Below are 17,404 nucleotides of genomic sequence, written 5' to 3' on the forward strand. Positions count from 1 at the left end.
TCTTCAGTGTCTTAAGCAAGACTGTATGTCCATCTAGAATTCCATACAAAGCTAAGCTATCATTCCAGAGTAAGGGAAAAATCAGTGCATTTCCATGCAAAGAGAAATAGGGTTTAATACTCATAGACCCATGCTTAAATAACCACTAAAGTATACGCTTTAAGAAAACAGAAATTGTACCCAGAAGAAAGGAGTGAACTACAAGAAACAAAGGTGAGCAAAAAACAAAATGAAACAAAAAACTGTGTGACAAATCTAAGTAAGCATTGACTATAAAAAATTAATAATACTGTTTAATTTCAAGATGGCCCCCAAACACTAGATAACAATAATCTTTGAGAAAGAAAGTGGATAATGAGAGTTAAAATATTCTAAGGTCCTTGGTCCCAGTCTGTCACCCCCTGACACACACTACAAGGAAGGTAGAGATATTCATTAAATTTAGACTTGAATAAGTCAATTATGCATATTAAAATTGTAAAAGTAACCACCCAAATTAGAAATATATAACTTATAAACCAGTAGAGGAATAAAAGGGAATAAAGAAAAAAAAAATCAGTCCGATAAAAGGCAGAAAATAAGAAAAGAGAAGTAAAGAAAAAGCATGGCAAGTAGCAAAAAGTAAGACAATAAAAATAAATTATAATATGTCAATAATCAACAATAAATTGAATAAACTAAACTCAGTTAAAGATAGATGTTATCATATTCAATGAAAACAAGTAAAACCCAGCTTAAAAATATGATACAAAATGGCTAATAATAAATAGATGGAATAAATTATACCAGGTGTCTTAGTCTTCTCTGGAAACCCTGGCGGCGTACTGGTTAAGTGCTACGGCTTCTAACCAAGAGGTCGGCAGTTCAAATCCGCCAGGCGCTCCTTGGAAACTCAATGGGGCAGTTCTACTCTGTCCTATAGGGTCGCTGTGGGTCGGAATCGACTCAACAGCAGTGGGTTTGGTTTTTTTGGTTTGGTCTTAGTCATCTAGTGCTGCTATAACAGAAATACCACAAGTGGATGGCTTTAACAAAGAGAAGTTTATTCTCTCACAGTCCAGTAGGCCAGAAGCCCAAATTCAGGGCACTGGCTTTCTCTCTCTGTTGGCTCTGGAGGAAGGTCCTTGTGATGCATTAGTCTTCACTTGGTCTGGGAGCATCTCAGCGCAGGAACCTCTGGTCCAAAGGATGTGCTCTGCTCCCAGCATTCTTTCTTGGTGGTATGAGGTCCCCATGTCTTTCTGCTTACTTCTCTCTTATATAGCTCAAAAGAGATTGGTTTAAGACACTGCCTAATCTTGTAGATCTCATCAATATAACTGCTGCTAATCTACCTTATTACATCATAGTGATAGAATTTATAACACATAGGGAAATCACATCAGATGATAAAATGGTAGACAGTCATACAAGTGAAACATGACCTAACCAAGTTGACTGATACTTTGAGGAGACACAGTTCAATCCATGATACCAGGAAAATATCAACAATAAGAAAGAAGTGGCACAGCTATATTACTATCTGACAAATTAGACTTTAAGACAAAAAACTTTGTTAGAAATAAAAGTATCTTACACAACGAAAAAAGGAACAACAATTAACCTGGAAGATATAACAATTCTGAACTTGTATACACTTAACAATATATTCCCAAAATATGTGAAGCAAAAATTAACAGAATTCTTGGGAGAAACTTAACAAATACATAATCATAGTGGGAGATTTTAACACAACGTTCTCAATAACTGATGGGTCAAATGGATAACAATTTAGTATGCAAGACTAAGAATTTAACTACACAGTTAATAAGCTTGATCTAATGGACATAGGTAGATTCCTGTATTCAGCTGGCAGAGAACACACATTCTTTCCAAGCATATAATGGAAAGTTAGTAAAAACTGACTACATCCTAGACCATGAAGCAGTCTTAACAAGCTCAGATGTATCAATGACATACAGACGTTTTTAATCATAAGACAATAATATTAGAAGAAACTCTAACCTTCGCCTCCCTATTTAGAAATTAGAAAGCATATTTTTAAGAAATTAATTGAGGAAGAAATGATAATGTGAATAATCTGGTAACACACATTATATACATTATAAACACCATTGGTGTTTTCAATCACCTCATATACATGCGAAAGCTGGATGATGAAAAAGGAGGATGGAAGAAGAACCGATGCACTTGAATTATGGTGTTGGCACAGAATATTGAATATACCATGGACTGCCAGAAGAATGAACAAATCTGTCTTGGAAGTTCAGCCAGAATGCTTCTTAGAAGGGAGAGAGCCAGACTTTGTCTCCCTTACTTTGGACATGTTATCAGGAGGGGACCAATCCCTGGAGAAGGACATTATGCTTGGTAAAGTAGAGGGTGAGAGAAAAAGAGAAAAGCCCTCAGAGAGATGGATTGACACAGTGGCTGCAACAATGAGCTCAAACATATATACTGTTGTGAGGATGACACAGGACCAGGCAACGTTCTGTTCTGTTATACATGACGCCACCATGAGTTGGAACCAACTCGATGGCACCTAACAAATCAATAACAACTCCTTGTTGTTGTTAGTTGCCATCCAGTCGATTCCAACTCATGGCAGCCCCATGTATGCAGAGTAGACCTGCTTTGTAGGGTTTTCAAGGCTGTGAACTTTTAGAAGGAGATCGCCAGACCTGTCTTCTGAGGTGCTTTTGGGTGGGTTTGAACTGCCAACCTTCTGGCCAGTAGTTGAGCGCTTAACTGTTTGTTCCACTATGATAACCTAGAACAGCATTTATCTGGGGGAAAGACACAGAGACAAGAGCAGCAGCGTGTGTGCAAGGCCTTGTTTGCTGTCACATTCAGGTGCATCCCAGAAGGATCTTGCAGGACAAGACCACAGACTCAGGAGAGGGACTTTGGCCCTTGGGCTTGAGGTTTTTAAGTTGCATGACTACAGAAGCATTAGCCCCTTTCCTGGCATGGCTGGGGTCCAATAGGACTTGGCATTGTTTCTTTCTTCTCTACTTGTCTCCTTTGTAATTTTCTTGTGTGTCTGTGCATACAGGGGAGCGTAGGCTGGAAAATGAAAAGAACAACTTTGAAAAGGGAGCAGAAGACAAGTTCACACTGGATGCCCCAGATTTGGGGCAGCTGATGAAGATCAATGTTGGCCACAACAACAAGGGGGGGTCTCCAGGCTGGTTCCTGTCCAAGGTGGGTTCAGCCGCCTGTCTACGGTCCCTGTGGCCCTGGGGGGGGGTGATTCTGACTCTTCAGAGAGTTATGTTTCAGCTCCAACTTCCCGCCCTAGGCCTATCTGACTTTACTCTTCTACCTTAGCCCCCTGGACAATCATGTTGTCCTCCTCGTAGCTGTAAGACTTTGCTCGTGTTCTTAGAATGTCCAGTTCGCTCATCCCAACCTAGCAGGGCCTAATCATCCTTCAAGCCTCCACCATGAAGTTTCCCCATCTCTGGCCCACTAGAACCTCTTCCTCCCAAGAGCTTACAGTATTTTTATGCAAATAATGTGCATTTTCAATGTTTGTTTGCCAACCGCGCCCTCCCTACCATGTGGTATATCTGTAAGCATGCTAAAAAAATTGGCGTAGTGCACTTCTGAAAATACCTCGTAGGGCGGGGGAGGGCGTGGTTGGCAAAAGGAAGTAGAAAAAAGAAAGTAGAAGGCACACATTATTTTTATAAAAATACAGTACATACTATCCCCTATAGCAAACTTGATACCTGTAACTTTAAACCTATGGCTGAAACTTAACAGGGGACTAAGGTACTGTGGTAGGTAGATTCACTGAGAAGGGGGGAAGTCAGAAAAGATATAAAGAGCAGAAAAAATATTAAAATTCAAAGAAGTGTGAGGCCATTTAGAAAATAAGCAACCAGTCCTTAGCATGTATTTCCCTAGGTCTTGAGGACATCAGCATATTTCATCACAGAATGATAATAAAATGTTACTATGTGATGTATTTTGAAAGATACATATATATATGTTTTACTGTGGGAATTCCTTTTTTTTTAGGATTTTTTTTTAATTGTACTTTAGATAAGGGTTTACAGAACAAACTGGCTTCTCACTAAGCAGTTAGTACACATATTGTTTTATGACATTGGTTAACAACCCACAACATGTCAACACTCTCCCTTCTCGACCTTGGGTTCCCTGTCCCCTCCTGCCTTCTAGTCCCTGCGCCTGGGTTGGTGTACCCCTTTAGTCTCATTTTGTTTTATGGGCCTGTCTAATCTTTGGCTGAAGGGTGAACCTCAGGAGCGACTTCATTACTGACTTAAAAGGGTGTATGAGAGCCATACCTCAGGGTTTTTCCAGTCTCTGTCAGGCCACTAAGTCTGGTCTTCTTTCGTGAGTTAGGATTTTATTCTACATTTTTCTCTAGCTCTGTCTGGGACCCTCTATTGTGATCCCTGTCAGAGCAGACAGTGTGGTAGCCAGGCACCATCTAGTTGTACTGGACTCAGTCTGGTGGAGGTTGTGGTAGTTTTGGTCCATTAGTCCTTTAGACTAATCTTTCCCTTGTATCTTTAGTTTTCTTCATTCCCACTTGCTTCCGAAGAGGTGAGACCAGTGGAGTATCTTAGATGGCCACTCACAGGCTTTTAAAAGCCCAGACGCTACTCACCAAGGTAGAATGTAGAACATTTTCTTTATAAACTATGTTATGTGAATTGAGCTAGCTATTTCGAAAGATATTTTTGAAAAAATGTGTTTAAATGGCCTTATTGCTTAAAAGGGAATCCTCTCTTTCTGTGTCACCATCCTAAGCTCTGTGGCTCTCTCATCCTCGAACTTATTGCCTCATGATCACATGATGGCTGCTGTACCTTGAGGTATCTTATTTGTGTTCCTGATGGGAAGAAAGGGAAGACCAAAGAGAATAAAGACACTTTTCTGGCAAGCCTTGCCTTACATTGAGAGAAGCAAAGCCCTCCCTTGAGCTTCTGCCTACATTTCATTGACAAGAAATGTGTCAGATGGTCACCCTAGCTGCAGTAGAGACTGGGAAATCAAGTGGTTAACTTTCCAGTCTTTATAGTAGAAGTAGGCTGGGGAGAAGATGATTGGGAAAGAGCGTTGAGGGAGCATCCTAGAGTGTCTGCCACATGTCTCTCCATAAACAGCCTGAAAGTCCCAGTGCTTGGGAAGGGACTGGGCTCTGAATCAATGAGGTGGTGAATGGCCAATGTTCCTTTGGAAAGGAGGGGGCTTGCCTGGCCCTAGGAATAACCACCGTGGCCCTGAACGGGGACCCAGGAGGGTCCCAGGACTGTCTGATTTGAGAAGATGTGGGACAGAAGTCCAGATACCAAATATCCAACACATAGGCCTGTCTTCAGGGTGGTTTTCTATTCAACAGGGCACAGGAGAGAGAAGGGGCAGACAGGTTTTAAGACCTCAGTTAGCATGGGGCACAGAGAAGGTAGCTTGAAGCCCAGTTCCTCCACCCTGGAAAGCAGATAGTCTGAGTGAGAACACAGGCTTAGTGGAAGGAATTACAAATGGTGCCTGAGGGCCTGGGTATGGCCCTGTAGTTGCACACCTCGGGCGAGTTACCTGCTTCTTGAGCTCAGGGTCCTTCCTGGTCACATGGAACTCACTCACCTACTGTTCTCTTGGGGAGGCTTCATGAAGGAGGGGGGTTCCCATGCCAAAATATGCCCTTCTGTCACCTTCACACTTGGAGGGCAGCTTGGCTTGGTGTGAAATCTAAGGGTGAGAACAATTTTCCTTTAATACTTTGTAAATGTTGTTCTGCTGCCTTCTGAAATTTGATGTTGAGGCCAACCTGACTTTTGCTAATCTGGGTAATCTATTCTTTTCTATCGGGATGTTTGCAGGATTTTTTTCTTTATATAGGCAATTAAAAAATCTGTCAGACAGCACCTAGAGTAGGGCCTAGGGTCATTTACTCCCCTTTTCCTCCTTCCTCCCCTCTCCCTTTCCTTTCTTCCCTTCTGTTGTTTTTGTTTTTAATTTCCCTGGACACTATGAGCCTTTTCTATCTGATGCATGCTATTATTGTTGTGTGTCTTCGAGAACTGTCCCATAGGGTTTCCTAGGCTGTAATCTTTACAGAGACAGACTACCACATCTTTCTCCAGGGGAGCAGCTGGTAAGTTATTTGATTGATTGCTCAGATTAACTAAACCTCATAACTCTGGTCGGGAACTTTCATCAGGTGCCAAGCTGATACTAGACCCTTTATTTATGTCATCTCTTTAAGTTTTTTGGAACCCTGGTGGTGCAGTGGTTAAGAGCTCAGCTGCTAACCAAAAGGTCGGCAGTTTGAATCCACCAGCCATTCCTTGGAAACCCTATGAGGCAGTTCTACTCCGTTCTGTGGGGTCGCTATAAGTTGAATCAACTCAATGGCAACGGGTTTGTGTTTTGTTGTTGTTTTTGTTGTTGGCTTTAAGCTTTGAGGGTGGGTATTTCTTGTTCTTGAAACCACGGCTGGCACATTAGTCTGTGAACAATATTAGGCAAGGGTGCTGAGTTACTAGTAGACTGGACAGCTTATCTGATAAACAAAGCACTTTCCTTCATTGCCTCGCTTTCTCAATGCCGTGAGAGTCAGAGGAAGGGGGCTATGAGGCAGATTGCAGCTTGGCTTAGACCCTTGGCAAGGACTCCCTAACCCCCCACCCCAACCCTGGGAGATGAAAGACACAGAGAAATGGAAGATAGATCCTCCTTCCTGTGCAGATGAGACTGGACTTCCCTGGCAGAATCTCTACACACTCCCCCAACCCCAGGAAGTGTCACAGTGGTCCCCACACACTCAATGTTAAAAGTGCAGAAACTCAATTGAATCAGCAGGCTCTGGGGAGCTGATTCACATCAACCAAACTCACAAGGGAGTGACTTATAAACCAGAGCCTAAATGTCAATTTATCTGGGGACAGAACCCTGGTGGAACAGTTGATGCTGGTCACTGGCTTGGGCCACCAGCTCCTGCCTGGGGTGGGTGTATCAGGAGTCCAGATCTCAGCCCAGAAGCTGCTTGATGAGAACAGGTGAGTATGTCTTGTTTCCATATCTCAGAACCTTTTGTCTTAGAAAATGAATCTTTTATTGAAAATCAGAAACCCTCTCTCTTGGGCAGTCTTGGCAACACTTTGGCAGACATTTTTACTTTTGAAGTCACCCTTGTCTATCACCGGATGCTTCTGCCAGTACAATGTGTTTGAGTTATTAAGAGTTCTGCTTATCTTAGAGGGAGTTCTCAGTTGGGTCTTCCCAGCACATTTCCATGGATGCCTCAGCTCCCTGGTGAACCCTGGAGAGCACACTCATTTCAGCCTACCCAACTTAGATCCACGTGAGCCATTCAAGGGAGCTTCAGAGATGGCCAATCCACTCAGCCTCACTGAAGGTACCTGACATTTTCTGGCCTGAGCACCAGAACCTCGAATTATCTCTGCCTGATTGGAGCTTACAGCTCCCCTGCATGGGCTCCGCTTCTCAGCAATAAGGGTAGAGTCCCCCCCTTCAGCAGGTGAGGAAGGTGATGATCTTGTTGCAGTTTGCAAATCCAGCTTCCAGTTCTCATGCTCCAGCCTCACAAGGAATGTTCTGCCAAGTTACTTTTTTTTCATTTTTATTCACTTCTTATTGTGAAAATATAGATAACACATTTACCAATTCAACAGTTTTCATGTGTACAATTAATTCTGTGAATCCAATTACATCGAACATGTTGTGCAACCATCGGCAATACTTGTTGCCAAATTTTTCTTCACTAAATGCTTTCTAAACAATGCTTCCCCCTTTTTTCCTCCCTCCTGCCCCTGGTAACCCCTACTAGATTCTGATCTCTATACACTTGCCTATTCTAGGTATTTCATATTAGTGAGAGCACATAGTTAGTATTTGTCCTTTTGTGACTGACTTATTTCATTCAGCATATTCTTGCTTTCAGTTCGGAACGATCTGCAGGAGTGGTGGGAGTAGTAGCCCATTCACTCAAACAGGAGGCAGTTATTGGCCATCCTTATGTGAGTTTTAATGTTTTGCAGGGTTTTCCTGCTGACAGGTACGTCCTCGTGATAAGCATGAGCGTGTATTCTGAGAGGACACTCAAGTGATGGAGGGATCAGATTGGGTCACCAGGTGTGCCCTCAAGGACACTCAACAGCATTCCTTTCTCTCTTCCCCTTCTCAGATTATCATTGAAGATATTGGAAACAAAAGAAAATATGATTTCCCTCTTAACCGGTGGCTGGCCTTGGATGAAGATGATGGCAAAATCCAAAGGGATATCTTAGTGGGTGGTGTGGAGACCACAGGTAGAACTGAATAAAAGGGCAGGTGAATTGGCTAGTATTTCTACTGAGGGTCGGTGTTCTCATGTGTGGACCTGAAGGCCCAAGGTCAAGCTGAAGCCAGCAGTGTCTACACATAACATTCTCCCTGCTCCTGAAAATGTCCTCTTCCTCTGAACTAGAGCCTGGGGCTCTGCTGATGTCAGGGGAGATTCAGAAACGTCCCCAAGGAGACACTAACTGCCCGGGGCAAAAGAAGTTATTCATAGGATGAAGGGAACCCTGAGCCATGTGTTGACTCCTGATAACGGTGGACATTTATGAGGATGTTGATTTACTCTTAACTCTTCCTAATATTGAGCATTACTGTATATCAGGCCCTCTCCTAGGCACCTGACCCAATGCATTTCCTTTCATCCTCATAAAAACCCTATAATGTAGAACTGTTGTCCCCATTTCACAGATGAGAAAACTGAGGCACATAGAAGTTAAGAGACCTGTCCAAGGTCTCATAGCTAGTAAGTGATAGATCCAGGGTTTGCTCTGCCTCCTATGTTGTTTTTGTGTGCCATCGAGTTGATTGTGACTCGTAGCAACCCTGTAGAGCTCTACGGCATTCCAGTGAAAATCTCCAACTCGGTGTGCAGGCATGGTCACTGATGCTCCAGAAAATCAGCTTTGATGTGGTGACCATCTGGGAATGTGCTCTGCTGCAGAACCTCCTGTGGCTCGCCTCTGCACAGCTCACCAGACCAGCACCTTTCCAATACCCCTTCTCCCATGGCTTCCACACTCCCTCCTTCTCCGTCCACCGTATCCCCACATCTTCCACTCTTTCCTGTATCCACAGCCCTTCTGCTCCCCCCCACCCCCCGCTGCTCCCTCTCACCTCCTTTCTCCCCTCCCCTGGCTCTCACTCTACTCTTCGCCTTCCTTTATCCTGAGACATGCTTTCTCCTCGGCTTGTAATTCCATTTTTCTTCTTTCACCTTCTCAAATTCCTGCTTTCAATCATTCCTCTGAGCCCTCCCTACCTTCTCTTTCCAGTTACCGTGGAGGAAACTCTGATTCATGGGGACCCGGTGCGTGTCAGAGTAGAGACGTGCTCTATAGGGTTTTCTTTTTTAGTAATTTCTTTTCTTTTTGTTGTTGTTGAGAACATACACAGCAGAACATACAGCAATGCAGCACTTTCTACAGGCACAATTTGGTGATGCTGATTACATTCTTTGGGTTGTAAAACTATTCTCACCCTTCCTTTCCAAGGTGTTCCTCCCCCATTAACAAACTCACTGCCCCCTAAGGTTCCTATCTAATCTTTTGAGTTGTTGTTGTCAGTTTGATTCCGTACAGATAGGTCTTATAAGAGCACAGTGCTCAAGGCAGACATTCTTTATTAGTTAAGCTAAACTATTGTTTGGTTTTAAGAAGACTTCAGGGGATATTTTTGGTTTAAGGTTTAAAGATTATATTAGGGCAATAGTTTCAGGGGTTCATCCATCCTTCATGGCTCCAGAAAATCTGGGTTCCACTCCACAAGGTTTCGATGGCTGATCTGGGGGAAGTAGATCGCCAGGCCTTTCTTCCCAGGTACCCCTGGGTAGACCTACTGGTTAGCAGCTGAGCACATTATCCGTTTGCACCATGCAGGGACTCCCTACCTCCTCTGGTCAGGTCACTTTTCCCTTCTTTTGCTCCAGACACTTGGGCTGATGTTTATGGCTATGTTTACAGGACTAACTGCTCCTCTGTTCCAGCACTTTTCAACTTCAGCATGTGGCACCTCTGCCTGGCCTGATCATTGTGAGGTGTGTCATATTTGTAACTAAAGTTTAAAAGTTATTTACTGAAAAACATATATTAGAAGAGATGTAACATGATCTCTTTGGCCATGTTACCATTACTGGCCTCTCAGTGGTGGAAGAAAAGGAGACATGGCAGTCAGCGGCTGGGGATTGCTTAGAAGCCAGACCACAGTGCGGCATCTGCCTGAGAGCACAATCCGTCCACACGCGTCTCAGGAGAATGAAGCTAGAGACCCGCTCTTACTGAACAGATTCCTTTTCCTCTCATATTCTCCCTAAGGCCTGGCATATAGTAAGCACTTAATAAATGCCGGTTGAACAAAAGAAGGTGGAAATGTGTGCATTCATGTAGTTGCCTGTGCAATCTCTCAAAGAAGTTTGGGATTTTGTTTCTCTGGGGTCAGGGGATGAGGGTATGGGTTGGAGGACTTGACAAGGCTTAAAGTGAGAATGGCCTTAGACTATGGGATGGAATGAAGAAATGCAGGGTGGACCTTAGCAGCATTTCCCCTTTGGTGCTTTCTTTACTTTCTGTCCCATCTTAGAGTTTAACCTTTTCCTGCTGGCTCTCCCCCAGAATTCCATGTCCTCATATCCCCCCTGACTGATCAAAACCCAAAATGGTCCAACCTACACTATTCCTTCCCTCCTCCAATCTTCCCACCTCATCTGATCAGGTGATGTAGGAGGACCTTAGTGACCTCTATTAAAAATTATGTTTTTATGTTATCGGCAAAAGAGCAGGCTAAATGAATCAGATAGCCCTGAATATAAATTTCCATTAATGGAGTTGACTATTATAATTAGATTAGACACAACAGGATTCACCCAACAGCTATTAATAATATACATATGGTAATTAACATTAATAATACTACTATTAAAAAAAAAACCACAAATTCCCCCTCTTTGTTAGTTTCATGTAATCAGGGCTAACAGCTTCCTGCAATAATACACGCAGTTTACTCCCAAACTCACATCCACTGACACAAACTCTTGAGAGAGAGAGCGAGGTTGAGAGGGACATTGGAGGTCACCTGGGGGAAGGCATGAAGCGGATGAGGAAATGTGGAAGAGGGAGGGCCTTAGGGGTCGCTGTACCCAGGGAAAGGAGGAAGGGGCAGGGGTGGGGGATATTTTGATGTGGCTCACCTTAAACCCTCTCCTTCCCCTGTTGTTCCCACACCAGCTATCACGTATGTTGTCACTGTGTTCACTGGGGATGTCCGGGGAGCTGGGACAAAATCCAAAATCTACTTGGTCATGTACGGGGCCAGAGGGAACAAGAACAGCGGGAAGATCTTCCTGGAGGGTGGTGTGTTTGACTGCGGCCGCACAGACATTTTCCACATCGATTTGGCTGTCCTCCTCAGCCCCCTGAGTAGGGTCTCCATCGGGCATGGTAACGAGGGTGTCAACAGAGGCTGGTACTGTGAGAAGGTAAGGGATGTCCCACCTGGAGACTTCCCACTCAACCCCTCTCTTCCTTCACTTGCAAATATAAGCTCTAACTTGAATCCTGCTTCCTCCTTTGGGCCAGTTACAGAGCACATGGGTGGTTCCTTTCTTTGGGTACTGTGGGTGATAAAATGTCCGTCTATCTTGTCTTACTGGTGGGCAGGAATAGAGGCTGTTCTTTACATACCAGACACAGGTAGATTATCAGTGCTTATAGACCAGCCTGATTCCTGGTGTGGAACTTAATCTCAGTTTATAAATCTCCCAATCAGCAAGTATTTGTAAAAATATGTTTTATTGTGGGATACTTATACTTTAAGGAACATACATAATACGAGTGAGATATAGTAAAAAAAAATACAAGTGAGATATAGAGGGTGATGAAAATAAACCTCCATTTTATCTACCATCTGTTTAAGAAATAGAATATTCCCAGTGTTTTGAAAGTCCTCTGTCCCTCCCCATCATGTATTCCTTTCTCCCTGTAAAAATGGTGTGGGGGCAGTGTCTGATTTCCTCCAACCCCACAAAGGGGAAGGAGAATCAAGATCAACAGCAAAAGGCTGATTCCCATGAGGCAGAGAAGCCTCCCCTCTCCACCATCTTTACTAATTCTAACACCAACTGTCCCGCACACAGCACTTACCACTTCTCTGCTGGGTTTAATAATTCATTGCAATGGCTACACAGAACTCAAAGACCGTGCTCATGTTTACGGGGTTTATTATAAGGGAAGTAGCAGTTACAATTCAGGCTCCGGAACACTTAGGATATAGTTCTTTCATCAGGACCGTCTTCCCAATGTGCTCAAAGGCATGCCTCTCTCTGGCCCTAGGCCTTACCCCAGAGGCACTCACCTTTCTCTCTCCATGGGCCAGGAAGGCCGCTGTGCCTTCTTCTGTTGCCGGTCTCTGCTGCTAGCTGCCTCCCGGCACTGCTTCTCACCATCTTCAGGGTTACAGCTTGCTCTCTCTCTCTCTGTCTATTGCTTCTAGAAGCTTGTCAGCAGGGATCCTGGGTCCAAAGGATGTTCTCCATTCCTGGCTGTTCTTCCTTGGTGATGGTAGGATCCTCCTCTCTGCTCCAGAATTGGCTCTCTTTTAAGGCAAAACTGACCAATCCCCTTGGTGGGCCACAATTACCTTATTACACAGTCCTGCCCAATCACCTGGGTGAGAGTTACAAGACCATGGCTAGAAAGACCACACACAAAAGTAATTAATCTCACCGCACTCTCCAAAAGGGCATATTACACTATTAGGAATTTTGTCTATGTATATATCGCTTGTAATTTACAGTTTTTACTCAATCTTATGCCTTCATTTATCCAAATTGATAACAGAAGCTATATTTCCCTCTGTAAAGTTTACCACTGTATGAATTGATTACAGTTTTTCTTGTCCATTCTTCAGTTAATGGTTGTTGACTCTCTTCAGCTATATATAATTTTCTATTTAATCCATCTATTCAGTTTTTATTTTGACAGTTATATTTTCATATCCAGAAGTTATGTTTCTTTTTCAAATCTGCCTAGTCATTTCTTTATTAGAGAAGGCAATTACAGGTAACTAATTTGCTATTTTAGTTAATTGAGTTTGGATTAACTGAGATTTTATGATGTGCGTAAAGAAATATGGTGTTGAAAGAAAGTGTTGTGTAGAGGAGATAAAGTTTGAGATTAGGGATAGAAGATTGGAAGATGGATGATACCTCCCTGGGAAGACTTCTTGGAGGAGGTATTTCTTGATCTAAGATTTAATAAGGTGGGCAACAGGAAGAAGTTGCTATTTCTTGGAGGAGGGGCCTGTCTTAGTTTCTTAGTGCTGTTATAACAGGAATACCGTAAGTGGGTGACTTTACCAAACAGAAATTAATTTTCTCATGGTTTAGGAGGCTAGAAGTCCAAGTTCAGGGTACCTCCAGCTCTAGGAGAAGGCTCTCCACCAACTCTGAAGGAAAATCCTTGCCTCAGCTTCTTCTCAGTATTCCTTGGTGATCTCCACGTGGCATATATCTTTCCGCATTTGTGCTTCCTTGCTTCTGTGTTTAATCTGCTCCTTTTATATCTCAAAAGTGATTGGTTTAAAACACATCCTACACTAATATGGCTTCTTTAACGCAACAAAGAAAACCCTATTCCCAAATGGGATTACATCCACAGGCATAGGGATTAGGATCCCAACACGTATTTTGGGGGGACACAATTTAATCCATAACAGGGTTCTAACACAGATGTCCATTAACACAGGGCTGAGGTGGCTGCTGAGCATCGTGAGGAGGTCTCAACCAGGGGACCCACTGCAGGAGACTCTTGTCATCTGCTTTCCTAGGTGGTGATCCTGTGCTCCTACACTGGCATCCAGCAGACCTTCCCTTGCAGGAACTGGCTGGATGAGAAGAAGGCGGATGGGCTAATTGAGAGGCAGCTCTATGAGATGGTGTCTCTTAGGAAGAAGAGGCTGAAAAGTAAGTGCAGGGAGCCCAGACCTGGCAGCCTTTCAGTCAGGGCCTGCAAAAGTGAGGTTGTCAGACCACTGGGCAAGAGCTTCAAGAGGGTTCGACCCTGCTTCTCGTTTCTACTCCTCTAGAAGGGAGGTGGAAAGAAAGCCATAAGAAGCTCAGTTCTCCAAGGTACAGGCCACATAAACTACCCAACCAGGACCCAAGGCTGAAACTCCAGTGTCCCCAAATATAATAAGCCACTGTGAGGGGCTAGATGTGAAATAGAGTGGTTCAATACAATGTGCTCTGTGTGTACAGAACATAGAAAGGGTGGCATGAACTCTTCACCTTATTTAAAAATATGCTAGTAAGCTTCAGCCATTAAAAGGAATCTTAAGGCACCCTCTTTTAAATAACAATGAATCCTTGTTGTTGTTAAGTGCTGTCAAGTCGGTTCCAGTTCATAGCGACCCTATGTGCAATGGAACGAGATACTGCCCAGTCCTGCACCATCCTCACAATCATTGCTATGTTTGAGCCCATTGTTACAGCCACTCTCTCAATCCATCTCATTGAGGGTCTCCCTCGCTTTTGCTGACCCTCTATTTATCAAGCCTGATGCCCTTTTCCAGGGACTCGTCCCTCCTGATAACATGTCCAAAGTACTTGAGACAAAGCCTTGCTATCCTCACTTCTAAAGAGCGTTCTGGCTGTACTTCTTCCAAGAATGAATCCTTAGCTTCTAAATTTGGCACTGGTTATAATGGGTTTCTGACATACTTGTATGTAACCTTCTCTTCAGCCCTGATCAACTTTGATTTATCCTTCTTCTCCATTGGTTACATGAAAATCTTTTCACTTCTTAAAGTTTATAGTGCAACTTGATCTGTCTCTGTAGAGTTCCCTTGGTCCCTGTGGGTCTGGACGACTGACCTGAAGAAAGCTGGTACCAACTCTCCCATCTTCATCCAGATTTATGGGAAGAAGGGGCGAACGGATGAGATTCTCCTGAATCCCAACAACAAGTGGTTCAAACCGGGCAAGATTGAGAAACTTAGGGTAGGAGAGAAGTATGGTGAGGTGGAAGGGAAGGAGGAGGAAGAGGAGTTGGAGGTATTTGTCATGAGGGATTCTGGTTTTCTCTAAGTCGTTTGTATTATTGTTTTGATGATAAACATGTCCATTGGAGACTTTAGACCCCTGAAAGAAGTTACGAAGTTGCTGATTTATAGGGCATGTATTGAATGGGGTACAATTTAGATCTGTCTGTAAGCCCTCCAAGGAGCCCGGGTGCTGCAGCGGTTAAAGTGCTCAGCTGATAATTGAAAGGTTGACAGGTTAGCTTCCATAAAGACTGTTGTTATTGTTGTGTGCCATTGACTCATAACGACTTTATAGGACAAAATAGAACTGCCCTATAGAATTTCCAAGGGAACTGTCAGAAATTCAAGCTGGATTCAGAAGAGGACTTGGAACTATGGATATCATTGCTGATGTCAGATGGATCATGGCTGAAAGCAGAGAGTACCAGAAAGATATATATCTGTGTTTTATTGACTATGCAAAGTCATTCAACTGTGTGGATCATAACAAATTATGGATAATGTTGCAAAAAATGGGAATTCCAGAACATTTAATTGTGCTCATGAGGGACCTGTACACAGATCAAGAGGCGATCGTTTGAACAGAACAAGGAAATACTGTGTGGTTAAAGTCAGGAAAGGTGTGCATCAGGGTTGTATCCTTTCACCACTCCTATTCAATCTGTGCGCTGAGCAAATAAACCAAGATGCTGGACTCTGTGAAGAAGAGCCGGGCATCAAGATTGGAGGAAGATGCATTAACAACCTGCATTATGCAGATGACACACTTTGCTTGCTGAAAGTGAAGAGGACTTGAAGCACTTACTGATGAAGATCAAAGGCCACAGCCTTCAGTATGGATTACACCTCAACATAAAGAAAAAAAAAATCCTCACAACTGGACCAATAAGCAACATCATGATAAATGGAGAAAAGATTGAAGTTGTCAAAGATTTCATTTTACTTGGATCCACAATCAACAGCCATGGAAGCAGCAGTCAAGAAATCAAAAGATGCATTGCATTGGGCAAATCTGCTGCAAAAGACCTCTTTAGAGTGTTGAAAAGCAAAGATTTTACCTTGAAGACTAAATTGTGCCTGACCCAAGACATGGTGTTTTCAATCGCCTCGTATGCATTCGAAAGCTGGACAAGGAATGAGGAAGACCAAAGAAGAATTGATGCCTTTGAATTCTGGTGTTGGAGAAGAATATTTAATATACTATGGACTGCCAAGAGAACAAATAAATCTGTCTTGGAAGAAGTGCAACCAGAATGCTCCTTAGAAGCAAGGATGGGGAGACTAGGTCTCAGATACTTTCGACATGTTATCAGGAGGGATCAGTCCCTGGAAAGGGACATCACACTTGGTAAAATAGATGGTCAGCGAAAAAGAGGAAGACTCTCAACGAGATGGATTGACACAGTGGTTGCAACAATGGGCTCAAGCACAACAACAATTGTGAGAATGGCACAGGACCGGGCAGTGTTTTGTTCTATTGTACATAGGGTTGCTATGAGTTGGAGCAGACTTGATAGCACCTAACAACAACAAATATTTACAGAAGTAGACAAGCCACATCTTTCTCTCAAAGAATGGCTGGTGGGTTTGAACCGCCGACCTTTTGGCTAGTAGCTGAGCACTTAACTACTGTACCACCAGGGCTCCCTGTAAAGATTACAGCTTTGAAAACCCTATGGGACAGTTCTACTCTGTCCTATAGTGTTGCTATGAGTCTTGATCTACTCGACAGCAATGGGTTATGGGTAAGCTCTTCATCTGAATCAAGCAGTCCAGAATCAAGCCTAGGGAAAAAAAAAAAAAAAAAAAAACAAGTATGTCACAGTCTTGGACACCCAAAAGTCAGTGACTTGGGGAATCATAGAACAAAGACCCTGAGTACACTTGGTGTCAAACTGCCCAGCCTGGACTGAATTGGAGGCAAGGACCAATTTTAAGGAAGTGTGAATTTTAGAACATTTTAAAAGAAATTCAGATTTTAGACTTGCCAGTACATACATAACTAGAGCAAGGCTTGTTTCACCAACAGAAATGCTCTTTGACCTTTAGGTAGGAATTATTTGTAAAGAGATTCATGCCCCAGTGCTACCCTCCTCTCAGAGCACCTTGTCTGTGCCCCTACGACACCACTCAGTTCATTGCTCTTCATGGATTTGACTGCCCTGTGAGCCCCTGGGGAAAGGGCAGGACTGTTGTATTGATCTCGGTGTCTATTCCTGTGCCCTGCAGAGTTCTGGGACTGTGGGTCTGTGCTAATTTGCAGGGCTGCCATACAGATTCTGTTACTGGAACTTTATTGTTTGGAGGCTCT

The 17,404-nt window shown here is 43.4% G+C and overlaps 1 protein-coding gene across 2 annotated transcripts in view; it reads left to right on the forward strand.

The window, feature by feature from the left end:
• The window catches only part of LOXHD1 (lipoxygenase homology PLAT domains 1), a 169,046-nt gene that overhangs the window by 46,469 nt on the left and 105,173 nt on the right, over positions 1-17,404 (forward strand). For both annotated transcript variants that reach the window (XM_064294569.1, XM_064294570.1), the window contains exons 6-10: positions 3,056-3,204; positions 8,186-8,309; positions 11,280-11,530; positions 13,879-14,014; positions 14,889-15,049. In XM_064294569.1, the coding sequence (XP_064150639.1) occupies positions 3,056-3,204; positions 8,186-8,309; positions 11,280-11,530; positions 13,879-14,014; positions 14,889-15,049 (821 nt within the window). The remainder of the gene's footprint in view (positions 1-3,055; positions 3,205-8,185; positions 8,310-11,279; positions 11,531-13,878; positions 14,015-14,888; positions 15,050-17,404) is intronic.

This window comes from Loxodonta africana, chromosome 11 (genome assembly GCF_030014295.1).
Source record: "Loxodonta africana isolate mLoxAfr1 chromosome 11, mLoxAfr1.hap2, whole genome shotgun sequence".
Taxonomy (NCBI): Eukaryota; Metazoa; Chordata; class Mammalia; order Proboscidea; family Elephantidae; genus Loxodonta; species Loxodonta africana.